The sequence below is a fragment of the Eptatretus burgeri genome, chromosome 12 (genome assembly GCF_056783735.1).
Source record: "Eptatretus burgeri isolate ZD-2024b chromosome 12, Ebu_testis_v1, whole genome shotgun sequence".
Lineage (NCBI taxonomy): Eukaryota > Metazoa > Chordata > Myxini > Myxiniformes > Myxinidae > Eptatretus > Eptatretus burgeri.
Window position 1 is genome coordinate 47,417,071 of NC_140972.1, and position 19,741 is coordinate 47,436,811.

Genomic DNA, 19,741 nt, shown 5'->3' on the forward strand with positions numbered 1-19,741 from the left:
CCTTCGCCAGAGACTGCATTGCGCAGCCTGTATACCTCTTCAGATGCATGTGGGACGGCGCACTGACCGAGCTGAACGCAGCGCAGTTATAAATAGCCCGCGCATCACGATTCCATGAAATCGGGCTTCTCACGAGGCAGCAGTTCCGTGTGACGAGTTCGGCGTGGTAATTTACTTGAGTTTGCATTATGCGGGAACGGACAACATCTGACGACTTAGACATGATGACTTGCAGACTTTATTCAAAGTCTGTAAGTCGATTTAACATTAGATAAATTCGGGACTTTTTGACGCTGCCGACTTTGGCAAAGTGACGAGTTACACGCTGCCGACTTACGCCTAGTCTACTGTATGTTATATGAGGGCATGTTGAAAAGTAATGCCTCGTATTCTTTTTCTCCAAAACAGGCAAAGATATATGAATGAAGCAAAGCACAGTCCACACATTAGTTCTTCCCGCCACTAGGTGTGAAGTTTGGATGTCTCAGTGATATGTTAGTCAAGATGGCAGAGGGCAGCATGGTTGTCAGTGCTGTGAAGTGCTGGAGATGAGAGTTTGGTACACCATTACAATCCTGTGAGAAAGAGATCGTCATTGGAGTACCACCACAAAGGATCAGCTGGGATCAGAAAGAGATTTATGTCAGGTCAGGCCAGATCAGATCTGTGACTTGCTACAGGTACCATGTAAACCTGTACTAACCTGATCCATGGTCACGTTGTCGTTGACTAAACCGCCCCCCCCCCCCACCAGGTTTCCTGGTGAGGAGGGTGTTTGGATATGGACACCCAGCAATGGTAATTGAGGTAACACTGGTAAACGAGAGTATTATGAGACTAAGGATTCGTCACTCCTTGGGTGTCATTTCCCTGGTCTCTGTTTATGCTCCGACTGGGGCGAGTGATCTCACCGTGAAGGACGCATTCCATGCCACGCTCGAGTCTGTGGTTGAGCAGTACCCCAGGCGAGATACACTTATAATCTTGGGGGATTTCAATGCATCGACTGGAAGTGATAGGGATGGTTATGAGGCGGTGTTGGCCCTCATGGGTCTGAAACTGTGAACCAGAACAGCACTAAGATCCTTGACTTTGCAAGAAGTCATGGATTTAGGGAGACTGGTTCATGGTTTCAGCGCCCACAAGCTCATCACTGGACTTGGTATTCCAATGGTGGTGGTGTGGCAAAGGAGAATGATCATGTGCTCGTTGGTCGCTGGAGGATAATCCAGAACTGCAGGGTCTACGGCGTGTGCAATTCCTCAATACTGACCACCGGCTTGTTGTAGCCACTCTTAAGTTGCAGCTTAAATCCAGGAGAATATTACCATCCCAGCCTAGGCTGGATGTTGGCAAGCTTAAGAATGAGAGGGTAGCTGATGAGTTTGTGAACAGGCTGTGTGGAGATTTGGGGGGTCTGGGTGCTTTGGGGGATTCTGAAGAGTTGTGGAGTGCCTTCAAGACCACCGTCCTTGATGTTGCTGGTAGATGTCTTGGAACTCACTGGCGGGCGAAGAAGAATTTTGTCTCTCAAGGGACACTGGATACCATTGCCCAGAGTCGCAGGGCCAGGCTGAATGGCAGAGCTGAGCTGTTCAGGGAGCCGAGGCGTAAAACTGTCTGTGCACGAAGGGTGGACAAGGAGGCCTATGTGCGAGGAATCTTTGAGGGGGTCGAGCATCACTTGTGGTCAAGTGATTCTCATCCTGCTTATTGGGGAATTCTCGCATTGCGTTTCTCCAAGCCCGTCCCTCGGTGGACTGCAGTTAGAGCAGAGGGTGGTGGGCTCTTGACAGAGGAGTCCAAAGTGAAGGCCCGCTGGGCCAGTTACTTTGAGCGGCTGTACCAGGCTGGCATTCTCAAATTATTTCAAGTTTTCAAAGCATATCCTCGAAAATACCAATCCCATGCATAGTAAATTGAAGGTGACAAAAAACGGGTTGGTAGGATGGGGCTTTTTTTTTTTTAAACCCTTTGCGTGCTGCAGTCGCAGATTTGCGACAAGATAAAAAAAAAAGATTGAAACAATTTTTTTTTGTTTCATCTAACTTGACATCCAAGTTGTATGTTTTTTTTTTGCAAATACCACTTGAAATTCACAGCCCTATGAAAACAAACAAATAAATTAAACAAGCAACCATGCGGCCATAAACAATGCAGCATGCAAAGGGTTAACCAAACGTGGTAAAAACGCTATTCAATATATATTGACTAATCAGTAATGATAAGGAGACAACATACATACATAACATTGCTCAAACGATGAATATTTCTGTTATGTCACTCAACAGATTCTAAATAATGTAATAGATTGCAAGGCACAAGTCCATTAATTCTGCAGCACGCAACGGTCACATATCTCCCTCCGACTCCGTTAAGACTGTGTGTCCCTCATGTTCCACATGCTCCTCCCCCTTGCATCATCATCTTCCTCACAATCTCTCAACATTCGGCAAAACAACAACATATTTGGAACGAATATAACACTTAAGAAAGAAAACAATTTCTCAAAGTTTTATTTACTTTTTTCATTTCCAGTTGTTCCCTGTGACGCATGACGTCACATTTACTGTAACTAGCATCTCCACAATAAAGAGCAGTGTTGCCTGGTTTATAAAGACCAAATGATGATAAATACAATATTACGATGTTGATAAATCTTGAAAATAAAACTTTGAAAAATGTTCGTTCATTCACAAGCATCAAACCGCATGGTATCCCATTTCATTCATGTTTTTATTACGGTCTGAAATTGGAATGGTAATTTGTGCACACCCTGTACACGAACGAAAACAAATCCGAATCGAATCCTACCATTCAAAATACTCGAAAGTACCGATAAATATCACAGTAAGAAGTCGAATAGCAAATTGGAAACCAAAGAGACCTGCTGATTGATTTGGGGTGACGACAAATGGTAGACGAGAGGAAGTGACGATGCATGCAGATGAGGATTTAAGGAATCGGTTGGTTGGGTAAAGCTCATGACGTCACCCAGCCAACGGAGTCAGACGAGAGCGGTACCTTGTATTGTTACGGATTTGGAAACCTTTTGCACACAAACAGCCAGAGTCCCTGTAGTTCAGTTATTTCGATAAGTATATGTATATAGTTTGAATCCATCCCCTATGTCTAATGGGAATTTCCTGTGTGCGCTACAAGTTATTTTTTATTACATCTACAACAACAACAACAGCGACGCCGACCCGCACTCAACCCGGTCGCCATTGCCCACTTGTTTTTGGCTGAGGGCGTGGGCAGAGCCCTCCGTCGCTTCGGATTGAGGCTCCGCCCCAAGGAGGGGCATAGAGCGTTCCCTCCAACCAATGAGCGAAGGGCGAGCATCGCACATGCACCCCAGCCAATCAGGGGGGCTGACCACCTCAGGGGCGGCCCCGCCCAGCCAGAGGGAGTGTTCTGCCCGACCAATGAAGGGTGGCAACGAGTCGCCCGACAACCCCTCGTCCAATCCGGAGGAGAGTCCCTCAGAGTGGTGCCCTCGACCCGTGGGGGAGGGGGAGGATAAGACGAAGTGGCGAGCCGTGGAGAAAAAGCAAGGCTCGCCTCGTTCTCACCAATGAAGCTGCTGGCGTTCTCATCTGGTCCGTGCCCATGTTGGCTGGCGTCCGTGGCGCCGTTCTTGGTCCCCGGAGCTTGGTGCCGCGTTGTTGGCGGTGGGTTCGAGTCCCGCCACCAGACAAGCTCGAGCAGACCGCACGAGGCAGGCAGGTGCAAATACAGGCCGTGGCCACCGTGTGTGTGTGTGTGTGTGTGTGTGTGTGTGTGTGTGTGTGTGTGTGTGTGTGTGTGTGTGTGTGTGTGTGTGTGTGTGTGTGTGTGTGTGGCGCCAGTCTGCACAAGTAGAAATTGTTAAGTGTTCATTGTACATGTTTTGCATTTCTTTTAGTCGTGATAACTCTGCTCTTTTTGTGCTCCCCCTCCCCGATTATTGTTATAAATAAACCTGTTAAATGTACCAGCTCGTTTTCTGTGCTTTCCTTCATTGGCCTAGCAAGGTGCGTATTGAGAAAAATAAGGCTGTTTGGGACGGTATGTTGTTATTTGGTCCGGCGCGGCTTTGGTAACTTACGCTCGGTTACGCCGGATCCGAGTCGGTGATAGCGACTCGATTCGGACAAAGTCGGCCGAGGGTGTGGTTTCCCCGGGAGTTAGACGGCATGGGTACTTAGATAAATTGGAGTTAGACAAGTGGACCCTACCTCACGCCGTCAAAATATTGGCGTCCACAGTCCTCCAAGTGACCCGTGACCTACTTTTGTTGTCCGAGAGTCACGACCTAAATTCCGGGTGTTCGGTGAGAGACGACTCTACTGCTCCATCTCGTGGTCGTTTATCGCCACCGAACCCCGGTCCACAACAATATATCTCTATAGATCTGTCACTCTGTGTGTGAATCCATGAGAATGGATTATAATCGAAATATTGGCGACCACGGTCCTCCAAGTGACCCGTGACCTCTCGGAGTTGTCCGAGAGTCACGACCAAAATTCCGGGTGTTCGGTGGGAGACGACTCCACTGCTCCACCTGGTGGTCGTTTATCGCCCCCGACCCCCGGTCCACAACAATACATCTCTACAGATCTGTCACTCTGTGTGTGAATCCATGAGAATGGAAAATAATGGAAACATTGCGTTTTTGAAATTCTTCGTACTTTCCATCCAAACCGAATTTTAACGATGTTAAAACGGGTCAAACACACAAAATACGGGTCAATAACCGTGTAAGCAATAATTCAACATCGTCATTACGAGACTAGGCCAACCTCCACTATCATCAAACATTTCGTCTCCAAATATCGTTTGTTAGCATCTTCATTCTTTCTATCAAACACTACTCGGCTACAAAATTAAATAAACCAAGTGGATTTCAAACAAAATATTTTCTTTCGAAGCTTTTAAACAGCAACACGGAGATAACAAGAGCAAGTTCATTTGTTCCGTTTTACCTCAGCGTCGCTCCGTCGGCGACAATCAACATATGATTATAATTTCCCGCCAATTCCTGTCACGTCTGTCATTCGAACAAGTAAACGACACGATCGTAAATATGTAATCTCGATGAAGTAATAAATTAACTTTGACGATAACCATAAAATTTTCTGTAAAACGTGAAAATGATGCCGATCTCGGTGGAATTAAATGCGAAATGCAAGTGACGTAACGACGTCATTTGTTATGAGGGTGGTACGTCAGAAAATTAATAAAAGTGGACACGTTCAATAATTAATGGTTCCCCGAACTTCCCCACCCCAAAAAATCCTCCAACGAACCATATTTTCTTACTTGTTGCAATTTTTATCTCTTTTTACAAATATACGCAATCATCAATAATTTTCCACATTATGCACCGTATTACACCGATATTTTACTAAACCATTCTATAAACAACAACACACACAATAAAAAAAAAAAAAAAAAAAACAACAACAACAACAACGAAGACATCGCTGTCCATTAGAAGTACTTCCGGTGGTCGGGGTACTCCACGACGTGGTGCGGTAAGTGCGCGTTATTTTATCGCTTTTTGGTCGCATAACTTCAATTCCTTGATTTCCAAAAGGGCAGCATTTGCTGAAGGATGAAAGCTATCTTTTTAATCGCTTCATAAACAGCACTGTCCAGAATATTGTTCGTTAAGTGGATACCAGATTGGGTGGGGTAATGGTTCAACTAGACTCTAGTCACTAGTGGGGTCATGGTTCAACTAGACTCTCGTGGGGTCATGGTTCAACTAGACTCCAGTGGGGTAATGGTTCAACTAGACTCTCGTGGGGTCATGGTTCAACTAGACTCTAGTCACTAGTGGGGTCATGGTTCAACTAGACTCTCGTGGGGTCATGGTTCAACTAGACTCTCGTGGGGTCATGGTTCAACTAGACTCTCGTGGGGTCATGGTTCAACTAGACTCTCGTGGGGTCATGGTTCAACTAGACTCCAGTGGGGTAATGATTCAACTAGACTCCAGTGGGGTAATGGTTCAACTAGACTCTAGTGGGGTAATGGTTCAACTAGACTCCAGTGGGGTAATGGTTCAACTAGACTCTCGTGGGGTCATGGTTCAACTAGACTCTCGTGGGGTCATGGTTCAACTAGACTCCAGTGGGGTAATGATTCAACTAGACTCCAGTGGGGTAATGGTTCAACTAGACTCTAGTGGGGTAATGGTTCAACTAGACTCCAGTGGGGTAATGGTTCAACTAGACTCCAGTGGGGTAATGGTTCAACTAGACTCCAGTGGGGTAATGGTTCAACTAGACTCCAGTGGGGTAATGGTTCAACTAGACTCCAGTGGGGGTAATGGTTCAACTAGACTCCAGTGGGGGTAATGGTTCAACTAGACTCCAGTGGGGTAATGGTTCAACTAGACTCCAGTGGGGTAATGGTTCAACTAGACTCCAGTGATGTAATGGTTCAACTAGACTCCAGTGGGGTAATGGTTCAACTAGACTCCAGTGGGGTAATGGTTCAACTAGACTCCAGTGGGGTAATGGTTCAACTAGACTCCAGTGGGGTAATGGTTCAACTAGACTCCAGTGGGGGTAATGGTTCAACTAGACTCCAGTGGGGTAATGGTTCAACTAGACTCCAGTGGGGTAATGGTTCAACTAGACTCCAGTGGGGTAATGGTTCAACTAGACTCCAGTGGGGTAATGGTTCAACTAGACTCCAGTGGGGTAATGGTTCAACTAGACTCCAGTGGGGTAATGGTTCAACTAGACTCCAGTGGGGTAATGGTTCAACTAGACTCCAGTGGGGTAATGGTTCAACTAGACTCCAGTGGGGTAATGGTTCAACTAGACTCCAGTGGGGTAATGGTTCAACTAGACTCCAGTGGGGTAATGGTTCAACTAGACTCCAGTGGGGTAATGGTTCAACTAGACTCCAGTGGGGTAATGGTTCAACTAGACTCCAGTGGGGTAATGGTTCAACTAGACTCCAGTGGGGTAATGGTTCAACTAGACTCCAGTGGGGTAATGGTTCAACTAGACTCCAGTGGGGTAATGGTTCAACTAGACTCCAGTGGGGTAATGGTTCAACTAGACTCCAGTGGGGTAATGGTTCAACTAGACTCCAGTGGGGTAATGGTTCAACTAGACTCCAGTGGGGTAATGGTTCAACTAGACTCCAGTGGGGTAATGGTTCAACTCGACTCCAGTGGGGTAATGGTTCAACTCGACTCTAGTTGGGTAATGCTTCAACTTCACTCTTGTGGGGTAATGGTTCAACTCCAGGTCCATTCTGAGTTTGGGAGTCTGGGGGTCGGTGGTTCAAACCTTGGCCGAGTCACACCAAACAATAAGAATGGCACGTGCTGCTTCCTTACTGGACGATCACCATTTAAACAATGATCAAGCATTGGCAACCATTGCACAGGCTTGTATTTATTCGTATACAGCCAGTGGTTGCTTGGTTGCATCATTTTCTGGGGGCGCGGCTGTGCCGCTGATGCAGCGTCCCTGTTACCAGCATGATGGTACTCAATTTGCTGACCTCGGAAGGTTGACGGGCTGAGTCAAACCACCTGGTGTTAATTCAATGAAACGGGCTTGAACTCAAAACTCCAGAATGTTAAGCGAAGCACCTTCACTGTTATGCCAACAGCAGACCTAATTGTGCAGGCTTGATGGGCCTAACGGCTTCCTCGAGGGTTGAAGTCCTTGTGAGGGAACGCGTGTTCCCTTCACAACAGTCAATCTTTTTGAGCGGATGCACGAGTCGGTCTTCTCTTCCGGTTTTGCGGTCATACCGTGGGCTTCGATTGGGAGCTTGTCGGCGCACGTCAGCCACGGCTTACTGACCTGTAGAAGTCTCTGTGGTGGCTTTTTATGGTAACACATAGCCCGTGCTGTGCGCGTGTTGATCAGTGACCCCACCCCACCCCCCCCCCTCCGAGTGAGTCAGCCACGTCGCGTGTTGATCGGTGCTGGTTTCCAACCTGGCCTCCAAAGCCAGTCGCCGACTGGGTATCCTCCATCATGCAAAGTCCTTCCTCTGCCCACCTGAGCTCCTGACCACATACAAAGCTTTCGTCCACAGCCTGATGGAGTACTGCTCTCCCCTCGGACTGGTGCTCCTGCCTCTCACCTTTATCGGCTTCATGCTGTGGAAACCAAAGCATTTGGGATCATTGGTGTCTCCCGCGGTGAGGCTGAGTCTTTGGGTCTCTCACTCTCTCACCACAGACAGGTTGGTGGTCTTTCTGTCTTCTACCATCTCCTCTCTGCTCCCCTCCCCTTTGCTCAGTCTGAGATATGTACCCCGCATTTTCTGTAGGGCGCTCAAGGTCGGCCAGCAACCTACTTCTGGTAAAACTACTAAAATCACGAATCGCTGCTCACCTTCACTCTTTCATTCCTCTTTTTCCCTGCTTTTGGACCAAATTCTCCCACACTCTCTTTAATCGCATTCTTCCCTCCAGGTCTTCAAAACAACTGTTCACCACCACCTCTTATCTTCCCCCATCCAAAACCTCGATCTTTTCTACCCCCGTTAATCCACCAGAAAACCCACCTCCTTCAAATTCCCTGCTTTCCTTCCTGAAAGTCCCTGTTGTGTAAGGACCTGAAAGCCCCTGTCATGTCTATCTTGTTTACCCTGTGTACCCCGCCCCATCTCTCTCCTTTCCACAGATCTCCTTATGTCTCTCTTCCACACTGTTTTTTTCCTTCCCTCTTCCGTCCCTCTTGTCTCCTGCCCCCCTTGTTGTACGTTCTGTGTGTTAGCTCTCATTCGAGCCTCGACATTGTATGCAAAAAAGAATAGGCAGGATCTGAGGAGTGGGCGGGACTGTACTGTCAATCAGCCTGATGGGGTGGGGCCGCAATACATTCGGCTCAATGTCGTATTGTGGGCTGTGGTTCGGCGGTGATAAACGACCACTAGGTTGAGCAGTGGAGTCTTCTCCCACCGAACACCTGGAATTTTGGTCGTGACTCTCCGACAACTCCGAAAGTTCACAGGTCCCTGATGATAGGTTCCCACTATCACGAGGCTTGGCACGATTGAAATTGTGGACTAATAGTGGTGATCCTATCAGATCTTATCAGATGTTGAGGTCAGTCGTGGCAATCGTGTTGATCGTAGAAAATTTTTGAACGGTTAAAATTTTTTCTACGATCAACACGATCAATTGTCAATCGGGATCATCGTATTGCATCGTAACAAAGCGTGACAGGTTGCATCTAATTGTGGTGATCAGCATCGATCTTAGACAAGACAAACACCACGCTCTGTGAGACCACAATTTCAATCGTGCCACGCATCGTGATAGTGGGAACAGCTTTTAGAGAAATTCCATGATCAGCACCGAATGGCCAATCGTGGTGTTCGTCACGGATCGCACGGAAGTGGGAACCTAGCATTAGCGGACCGTGGTCGCCAATATTTCGATGGCATGAGGTAGGGTCCACTTGTCTAATTCCAATTTACCGAAGTACTCACGCCGTCCAACTACCTGGGAAGCCACACCCTCGGCTGACTTTGTCCGAATCGAGTCGCTATCACCGACTCAGATCCGGCGTAACCGAGCGGAAGTTACCAAAGCCGTGCCGGACCAAATGAACAATTTACCGGCCTGAACGGCCTTACTGGTTCTCAAGCATGAACCATGCTGGGTCAATAATAGAATGCACAACAATGAGCTGGTGCATTGAACAATTGGGGGGTTTATTTATAATGGGGCAGGGGAGCACAAAAAGAGCAGAGTTAAACCTACTATCATAAATGAAATTTACAATGCACAAGGCACTAAAACAATTGCTACTTATAGACTGGGCCCACAGACACACATGCACACACCCAAAAGAAATGGTGGCCGCGGCCTTTATGGAGGCCTCCAACTCATAAAGAAAGGCGAGCCGAAGGCCAGGGTCTGGCGTGCACCTGTCCGCCTCGTGCGGTGTACAACGATCTGGTCACGTGGCAGGACTCGAACCCATAGCTTTCACGCAGCACCAAGCACCAGGGACCATTTTCTCCAACCAGCCACGCACCAACAAACCAAGACCAAGGAGAAGACCAGAGACGACGATGACCCGGGACCAGATGAACCAGCCAGCACCAAGACCCACAACCCCCAATATGACCAACCTCCCCAGCCTGGCGTTCCTTTATATCTTTCTTGTTCCGGGGTGAGAAAATCCCCATCTGAGACTATCTCCACCCTCATTGGCTGGGGTGTCGTGGGAAAGTCGCTCTCTGTCGCAATCTCCACCCTTATTGGCCGGGGTGTCGTGTGAAAGTCGCCCTCTGTGGCCATCTCAACCCTCATTGGCCGGGGTGTCGTGAGATAGTCGCACTCTGTGGCCATCTCAACCCTCATTGGCTGGAGTGTCGTGGGAAAGTCGCCCTCTGTGGCCATCTCAACCCTCATAGGCCGGGGTGTCGTGGGAAAGTCACCCTCTGTGGCCATCTCAACCCTCATTGGCCGGGGTGTCGTGGGAAAGTCACCCTCTGTGACCATCTCAACCCTCATTGATGGGGTGTCGTGGGAAAGTCGCCCTCTGTGACCATCTCAACCCTCATTGGCCGGGGTGTCGTGGGAAAGTCACCCTCTGTGACCATCTCAACCCTCATTGGCCGGGGTGTCGTGGGAAAGTCACCCTCTGTGACCATCTCAACCCTCATTGGCCGGGGTGTCGTGGGAAAGTCACCCTCTGTGGCCATCTCAACCCTCATTGGCTAGGGTGTCGTGGGATAGTTGCACTCTGTGGCCATCTCAACCCTCATTGGCTGGGGTGTCGTGGGAAAGTCGCCCTCTGTGGCCATCTCAACCCTCATTGGCTGGGGTGTCGTGGGATAGTTGCACTCTGTGGCCATCTCAACCCTCATTGGCCGGGGGTGTCGTGGGATAGTTGCACTCTGTGGCCATCTCAACCCTCATTGGCTGGGGTGTCGTGGGATAGTTGCACTCTGTGGCCATCTCAACCCTCATTGGCCGGGGTGTCGTGGGAAAGTCACCCTCTGTGACCATCTCAACCCTCATTGGCCGGGGTATTGTGGGAAAGTCGCCCTCTGTGGCCATCTCAACCCTCATTGGCCGGGGTGTCGTGGGAAAATCGCCCTCTGTGGCCATCTCAACCCTCATTGGCCGGGGTATTGTGGGAAAGTCGCCCTCTGTGGCCATCTCAACCCTCATTGGCCGGGGTGTCATGGGAAAATCGCCCTCTGTGGCCATCTCAACCCTCATTGGCCGGGGGTGTCATGGGAAAGTCGCCCTTTGTGCGTGATTGGACAAGGAGTGAAGTTGTAGCTGAGGCGATGAAAATCTCCGCCCACGTCCGTGGTCGAACGCATGTGGGCAATGGTGTCGGTTTGCAAAGTGAAGTGAAGGAGATTTGTTGTAAAAAAAAATAAAAAAAAGAAACTTCGCAGCGCACACATGTAATTCCCGTTAGACACAGGTAGAGGACCCTAACCATAAACACATACTTATCGAAATAACTACGCTTAGGGACTGCTATTTGTCTGTGTGCACAAGGCTTCCAAATCCGTAACAGTATATATGGACGTGACATAATATCAGCAGAAATATCATGCCTTGGGAAATCCCTTGTTTTTCTTGTGTTGTATTCATGAAGATAAAATAATAGTAAGGTACCAGTGTTTCACACGGGACACACGTGATCACGAACCCTCCTCTAGTCACTGTATTAAGGTAAAGGTGAACCACGTGATCAAGAACCTTCTTGAGTCGCGGGTTTCTTTGCGGCAGATTCACTACGTCAGTGCATCACATCACACAGAACAGCCGCAACAGGCTTTGACTCTCCATCCTAACTCTGAATTGAATAAATGTTTGAACTGACATTTTGTGTTCCTTTCATCTTTGTTTTGGCATACTGCATCGAGTGGAGTGGTCAATGTTCAATTAATCAGAGGTAACTGTTTATTTTGCTTCTTTGCACATACCTTCACTGGCTCGCAACAACAACACAGAGCTGTGCATTCTAAAATTGTTGCACACATGTCTGATATTGATCCATTCATACTGAAACGGTTGTGGGGGTAGATGGAAGAATTTAATAGGGAATGTAGCATTGTGTGGAGTTGCTTGCTCTGTGGAGGAGTTGAAGACATCTCCATGTGATTAAGTAGCGAACCTGTGAGCTTAAGTGTGACGTGTCACCACACGAGGGGGGTGGTGTCGTGTTAATTAGCTAGGATTTTAGAATAAGCTTCCCCAGTATGTAATCGCCCCTCTGTGATTTTTTTTTTTTTTCCCCTCTGTCGTTATGACCAAACCCATGAGTAGGGACAAGCAGGTGTGCCGAGCAGTGAGGAACAAATAAGGCAGAGTTGATTCGGAAGAGAATCGCAAGCGGGAGTTCAGGGCTTGCACATTTTTGGAGAGCCATAATCAGAGTGGAGTCATGAGGTGCATTGTTTGGAGAGGCGAGAGCGGAGAGTTGCACGCATGCCGAGGAGGATGACACGACCATTGAATTTGTGTTGAGGCGATTTGGTTCGTGTGGTGAACCTGGGCCGGCCACCCCGTGGCAATATTTTCCACTGGTGTGTCCAGTGTTGAATCCTACATAAGAGCTTCTCGTATGAACAGTGCAGGTTCTTGGGGTACAGAAAACGAAATTCTTACTCTCGCACATTTGCTGAATACCCCAGTGTATGTGTACAACAGCGAGAGTATGGATTGGGTAACGTACTCCCATATGCATGTTGATGAAAATTTGCCTGATAACGTCATGCAGATGGCTATGTACATCAGGCTTCAGCATGATCACTTTGATGTTGTTCTCTCCACTGTTAATCCTCAGTAATTATTTTGAATGCTTCCAAGTGCAGGTCATTGTGTTGCCCTGAGGCTGGATGAAGACATTATTCTTTGAGAAATGAGCAATCTTAAACGAGCCCCAGTGGGGAAAATGTAATCAAGTTGAGTTTAATGCTTTGAAAACTCAATTTCTTCTGATCTCTCTCTCTCTCTCTCTCACTCACTCACTCACTCACTCCTCTCAACTCTCCAATCTCCTTTTGAAAGCTCAACGATTACACCATATGATACAATAAACCTCCTAGGTATTACTCTTACATCAAATTTATACTGGAATCCACACATTACGCAAATAGCTAAGTCTGTCTTAAAGAAATTAGGAGTCCTGTTCAGATGTCGAAGATTCTGCTCCTCTGAACAGTTGCTCCGACTATATAAAGGATTCATTCGTCCTTGTATAGAGTACTGCTCTCACATCTGGGGAGGTTCCAGCTCCACATACTTACTGGACAGAATTGAATTCAAAGTTATTCGACCTTTCAACTCTCCCGATGTGACCTCAAAACTCGACCCGCTCAAATTACGCTGCAAAGTTGGCTCTCTTTCTCTTTTCTACAGATATTACTTCGGTTTCTGCTCGCAAGAACTTGCTGCTTGTGTACCTCCACCATTAGCGAGACCAATGAATACTCGACAAGCCACTAAATCACATGATTATTGTGTGGCCATTGGAAACTCAAGGGTGGGCAATTACGATGTTTGTTTCTTCCCCTCCACTGCCAAACTTTGGAACTCTTTACCTTCTCACATCTTCCCAAACACTTATGACCTTCCCCTTTTCAAAAAGCAGATTTTTTTTTTTACTTTCTCAAAAACTCTCAGACTATTCTTTTTCCTTACTTTTTTATTAATGCAGTTCTTTTATTTAAGGCAAGGCCTCAATGCGGACTATTTAGTCCGTGACTTAAGCCTTCAACATATATATATATATATATATATATATATATATATATATATATATATATATATATATATATATATATATATGACAGAGCTGCAGATACAGTCAGAGTTACGTAAGGCATGCAGTATTTGACATTGCTGACTCGTATCTTTCAACACTTTTGCTCCAACATTAGGAATCCTCTGAGTACCATACCATTCTATTATTCCACATTATAAAAAAAAAAATTTACAGAAACAAGTGGAGAAAAAAAATTATCCCCAAAAAAAGAAGTAATGTAGTGATGACAAACTTAGTGTAAAAAAGGTTTAAAACACGATAGGGATGATGTTGGTTGAGAGATTAGCTAACAGTATTGCTTTCATATAACAATCCATACATCATTGCCTCCTTTATACTTCATCAATTATTGCTTCAAGCTTCTACTGCACTGGTTACAACAGTATTTGATTGCTCATGTAGTGTAGCCACACACTGGCCTTAATGGGTCTGATTGCGGTAGTGTGTGTCAGGGTGGTGCTGAGGTGTCGTCCACCAGACGGCGGTTTCCTTGGGTTAACCTGAGGCGGTCCCTTCGGGTGGATGCCTGGAATGTCCTATTCCAAAGAGAGGATGATCACTTGTCTCATCTTTTGAGCTCCAGTGTTTGAACATCGATGTTGCAACACTATCTGAGGTTCGGAGACTGGATTGTGGCGAGATCATGGAGGGTGGTTACACCTACTACTGGTCTGGTCATTCTGATGGTTACCCTGCCCAAGGAGTTGCTGTAGCGGTGTCCAATAAGCCAACTCCAATGATAATTGAGGTAAGACTGGTCAACGAGCGTATTATTAGACGAAGGATTCATCACTCCTTGGATGTCGTTTCCCTGGTTTCTTTAAAATTTAAATGCTCTGAGGCGAGTGATCTCACCATGTAAGGATGCCATGCTCGAGTCTGTGGTTCATCAGCGCCCCAGGTGAGATACTGTTGTAGTCTTGGGGAATTTCAATGCATCGATTGGAACTGATAGGGATGGTAATGAGACTTGTTGGTCCCCATGCGTCTGCAACTGTTAACCTGAACAGCACTAAGTTCCTTGACTTTGCAAGAAGTCATGGACTTTGGGTGACTGGTTCATGGTTTCAGCACCCACAGGCACATAGCTGGATTTGGTATTCCAACGCTGGCGGTGTGGCAAAGGGGATTGACAACATGCTCATTGATGGTCACTGGAAGATAATCCAGAGCTGCAGGGTCTACGGGAGTGCTCAGTTCCTCAATACCGACTACACGCTTGTGGTAGCAACTCTGAAGTTGCAGCTTTAATCTGGGAGAATGGTACCATTCCAGCCGAGGCTGGATGTTGACAAGCTCAAAGGTGAGAGGGTAGCTGAGGAGTTTACGAACAGGCTAAGTATGGATTTGAGGGCTTTGGGTGCTTTGCAGAATCCTGAGGAGTTGTGGAGTGCCTTCAAGCCCACCATCCTTGATGTTGCCGGTGGATGTCATGGAACTCACCACAGGGCAAAGAAGAATTTTGTCTCAAGTGACACTGGATGCCATTGACCAGTCACAGGGCCAGGCTTAATGACAGACCTGAGCTGTTCAGGGAGTTGAGGCATAAAAGTGTACATGGGCTGAACGTGGACACGGGGGGGGGGGGGGGGGGGCCTCTGTGCGAGGAATCTGTGGGAGGTTAGAGCATGACCTGTGTGATTCATCAAGTGATTCTCGTTCTGCTTCTAGGGGAATTCACACATTGCATTCCTCTAAGCCTGTCCCTCGGTGTTCTGCAGTTAGAGCGGAGGGTGGTGGGTTCTTCACAGAGAAGTCCGAAGTGAAGGCTTGCTGGGCGGTTACTATGAGCAACTGCACCAGACTGATCCACCAGTTGTTGAATGAGATGTCAGGAGTGTTACAATCCCATTGCTGATCTTCCAATCAACCGTGATCCACCTTCGTTTGTGGAAACACAGGCTGCAGTGAACCGGTTGAAATGGGGTGAAGCTCTTGGGATCTGTGGCATCCATGCTGAACTTCTCAGGGTTGGTGGAAATGCTGTACTTGAGTCATTGCATGCAGTTCTGTGCTCTGCCTGGAACACAGGCATTATCCCAACTGACTGGAAGAGGGGCCTTGTTGTCCCTCTCTGGAAAGGGAAGGGTGATCACCAAGACTGCAACAACTACCGAGGGGTGATGCTGCTCTCGGTGCCGGACAAGGTGTTTGTTCGGATAATTCTTGATGGGGTTCACCACCATCTGCTTGAGCGCCAGCGCCCAGAGCAGTCGGGCTTTATTCCAAAGTGGTCAACAATTTACTGTCTCCTTGCTCTTCAGGTCCTCACTGAACACAGACGAGAGTTTTGGCAGGGGCTGCTTGCAGCTTATGTTAATCTCTGTGAATTGTTTGAGTCAATGAATCAGGATCCCCTCTGAAGGAATCTTGGTCTTCGTGAGGTGCCACCAAAACGGATCGATCTGATGTCTGCACTCTACTGTGGTACTGAGAATGTTGTGAGACGTAGTGATACCATCTCCGACATACTTGCAGTTGTTATTGGAGTTCATCAGGGGTGTGTACTGGCTCCCACACTTTTCATTGTGTGTATGGATTGAATTCTGGGGAGGATTTCGGAGAGATCAAGCTGCAGTGCATCATTTGGAATGTCAAGATTATGACCTTGATTTCACAGACAATGCAGTCATCTTTGCGGAGACTGGATTTCCTTTTGGGGGCCCTCGAGGTGCTGAATGAGGAGTCGGAGCCACTGGGATTACGGGTTTCCTGGGTCAAAACTAAGATCCAGGCTTTCAATGACATCTTCGATGCTGCAATCTTGTCTGCACCTGTTTGTGGTGAGGATGTTGAGGTCATGGAGAGATTCACTTACCTTGGCAGTGATATTCGTGTCTCTGCTGGCTGTGAGCTAGAGGTCAACAGACGTTTGGGTCGGCTCTGGAGAGTCATGGATTCATTGGATCATGGGGTGTGGTGCTGTCGGTACCTGTGCGGGAGGACAAAAGTCCAAGTCTTGGGGTCCTTGGTACTTCCAGTCTTGCTCTGTGGATGTGAGACTTGGACTCTGAGCAGGGATCTGAGATGGAGACTTAATTCCTTTGGTACCAGGTGTCTTCGGAGAATCCTTGGCTATCGCTGGTCGGACTTTGTGTCCAACGAGCGGTTGCTGAGAGAGATTCAAATGAGATTTGTTTCCTGCATGGTCCGTGAGTGTTAGCTGCAGCTGTATGGACGTGTGGCTCATTTTCTTGACGCTGATCCTGCTCACTAGATTCTCTCGGCGAGGGAGCCTCGTGAGTGGAGGAGGCCAATGGGCCGACCATGTGCCTCGTGGTTGCAGCTGGTTGATCAACATTTCAAGATGGGGGTGGGCCAGGCATCTGCCTGGCGATGGCCAGACAGAGGCCCCTGGACTACCGGCAGAAAGTGGATGCAGTGACGCGCTGCTCCGGCACATGCTCCCACACCTGACCTGACATGCTGAGACTCCACCAATTCGCAGCCCGACTGCAATGTTCATGCCATTACATATACATCAACTTCTTACAAACTGCATGCACATCTCTAATAACAGCATTCTATAGTTATTTGCATTTAAGTAGGAAAGACAACTGAAGTTGCAAGAATTTCCTGAAATTATATCGGAGCTTCTTGTACTTTTAGCGAGCCAATAGTCTGGAGGCAGTGATGTTGGGGTTGTTATGTGATGGCAATACTCTAAGTTACTTTCTAAAGTCACCAACATCATCCCTATCTTGTTTAAAACCTTTTGTTTTTTTTTTTAGACTGTAGTTTATCGTCCCTACATTGCTGTTTTTTATTTAGTCGATTATACAACCAACCACATACAGTATATTGGATGCAACAAACTTCGCCAGTCTGTTCAGTCAAATTCTTCGCTCCAGGATCGGGGATTCACATTGGCAAGATGTGGTTGCCTTTTCAGAAATCACGAGGAAATTGGCGGATGCACATTTATCTGTTTGGGGAAAAATGTTTTGAGTCAAATTTGTGTGGCTCTCGCTGACTCAGCTTTGTACAGAGAAGCTTTGCTTTTGTGAAATGTCATAATCTTGCTATTTTAACCGTTTTGTGGGGAAAATATATTTTCTCCATGCTGGTTAACCATGCATATTGTATTGCACAAAAAATCATGGCTCTGGGCAGAGTGCTGTATGGTGATTATAGGTAGAATGCATTGCACTAACAGTTGGAAAACACATGGAGGTAACAAGTAAGAGGATGTAAAAACAGTAGGTTGTGATGGGAGAGGACAGGAAACATTGTAACCTGCAAGTTAGAGGATTGGGTTTTGGGGAAAAGGTAAAAAAAAAAGGGGTCATTGCCGAGGTGGAGGATGATGTGCAATGGTAGCATACTGTGAGATTGGAGTCTTGGAGGAAAGAGTGGAATTCCACAGACTGAGGGTGGTGATTCCACAGTTTTAAAAATACCTTGTTGATAATGAGTGATCTTTTTAAGTAAATGAGAATTTATTTATCCTTCAAACAGAAAATAAGAGGCAGTACTCTGCTTTCTTGTGGCATAGCGACGCCTCCGCTTTGGCCTGAAATTATCCATCCTCAACCCTACTAATTTTGCAAGCTATCCCTGTCCAAATATGATACGACCCGTCACATCTTGGCCTCTTGACTCATCTCGGCCCGAGCTGACCCAGGTGAAACGTTGTGTAAGGTGTGCGTTGAATTTGCTGCCTAATAGTCAGCTTGTTAGCTTTTGTTAGCTTTTTCAGTCTGCTCATGTTATTTGTTTCCTGTCCCCCCTCCCCCCCCCCCCCCCCGTTCACTCGTCATGTCTTTGTGTCCCTACTTATGGTGTCTGTCATTTTATTCCTTGTACAATTATTTTCCTTTCTCCAATTCCCCTCTGCTCCATTGTTAAGTTGGTCTCTCACCCTCTGTCATGAGGTCTTCCACTAGTTTGGATAGCTGCAAATAAAAGTTCTAATTAAAAAAAAAAATAAATTGTCCACTATATGTAAAAGGAAAATTTTCATCCTGCAGTGATCAATTTCTGTCATTCATTCATGAATATGTAGCACCTGGTTACAGATGTGCATCATTGGTGGGGGGGAAGGGGGGCATGCTTAATTGGATCGAGAAATTCTCCATTTTTACCTCCACCACCAAAGGTTAAGGAGGTTACGTTTTCACCTCTTTCTGTCTGTCTGTGTACAGGATATCTCAAATTGTTGTGGACAGATCCGGATGAAATTTTGTGGACAGGTTCGGTGTGTGACAAGAACGAACTGATTAGATTTTGGTGAAGATCCGGATCCGGATCCGACCACGAGAATTTAAGTGGTTCTTCACCAATGAGCGATATGGCTGAAAATGCTATGTAGCACAATATCTCAAAGTTGTGGACAGATTCGGATGAAACTTGGTGGACATGTTGGGTGTGTGGCAAGGACGAATTGATTCATTTTTGGTGAAGATCCGAATTTTGATCTGGAAATGAGAATTATTTAATCTTTAAAGTGATTCTTCAGCATTGAGAGATGGGGCCAAAAAGGATATAGCACTATATAGCATGAAATTTCAAAAATGTATTGGGCCTGATGTGTTTTTGTGGATCAGGCATTACAGGGCGGGGGTATGCGCTCTACCGAGTGCCCTTCTAGCTTGTATCTGGTTTCAGTTTACTTTGAAAGGTTTTATGTGTGGGACATTTTTATTGCGCACTTTGTTGATGTTGCTGATGAAGATGGTGTTGCTGAATCTGATAAATTCACAATGACAGAATTTTCATGCTTGACAGATAAAGACGATGGCAGAGGAACATCCAGAGTCGATTAGTAGAGCTGTAGCCAGCTTGCCACCTGAGCAAATGTTTGAGCTAATGAAGCAGATGAAGGTATGCTCTTTCCACCTTACCCTTCACATCTTATGTTATCACTCTTTCCTTCTCATTTACTTTGCTGGCTCTTATGTGATTATTTATTTTATTTGTACCATATCCTGTTATGGAAAATATACAATGAAATCCCTTTTTTCATG

At 46.7% G+C, this 19,741-nt stretch overlaps 2 protein-coding genes across 4 annotated transcripts in view; one reads left to right on the forward strand and one right to left on the reverse strand.

Annotated features, from left to right (window-relative positions):
* CHAF1B (chromatin assembly factor 1 subunit B) overlaps positions 1-5,179 on the reverse strand; it is a 74,995-nt gene extending 69,816 nt beyond the window's left edge. For both annotated transcript variants that reach the window (XM_085850389.1, XM_085850388.1), the window contains exon 1: positions 4,968-5,179. The gene's annotated coding sequence lies outside the window, so the exon portion shown is untranslated. The remainder of the gene's footprint in view (positions 1-4,967) is intronic.
* A 246-nt stretch (positions 5,180-5,425) lies between these two features.
* The window catches only part of LOC147015549 (uncharacterized), a 103,661-nt gene continuing 89,345 nt past the window's right edge, over positions 5,426-19,741 (forward strand). Inside the window, exons 1-3 of one of the 2 annotated variants that reach the window (XM_085850391.1) lie at positions 5,426-5,519; positions 13,370-13,493; positions 19,503-19,598. In XM_085850391.1, the coding sequence (XP_085706517.1) occupies positions 13,434-13,493; positions 19,503-19,598 (156 nt within the window). In that variant the 5' untranslated portion in view covers positions 5,426-5,519; positions 13,370-13,433. The remainder of the gene's footprint in view (positions 5,520-13,369; positions 13,494-19,502; positions 19,599-19,741) is intronic. The other variant, XM_085850392.1, reaches the window with a different exon arrangement.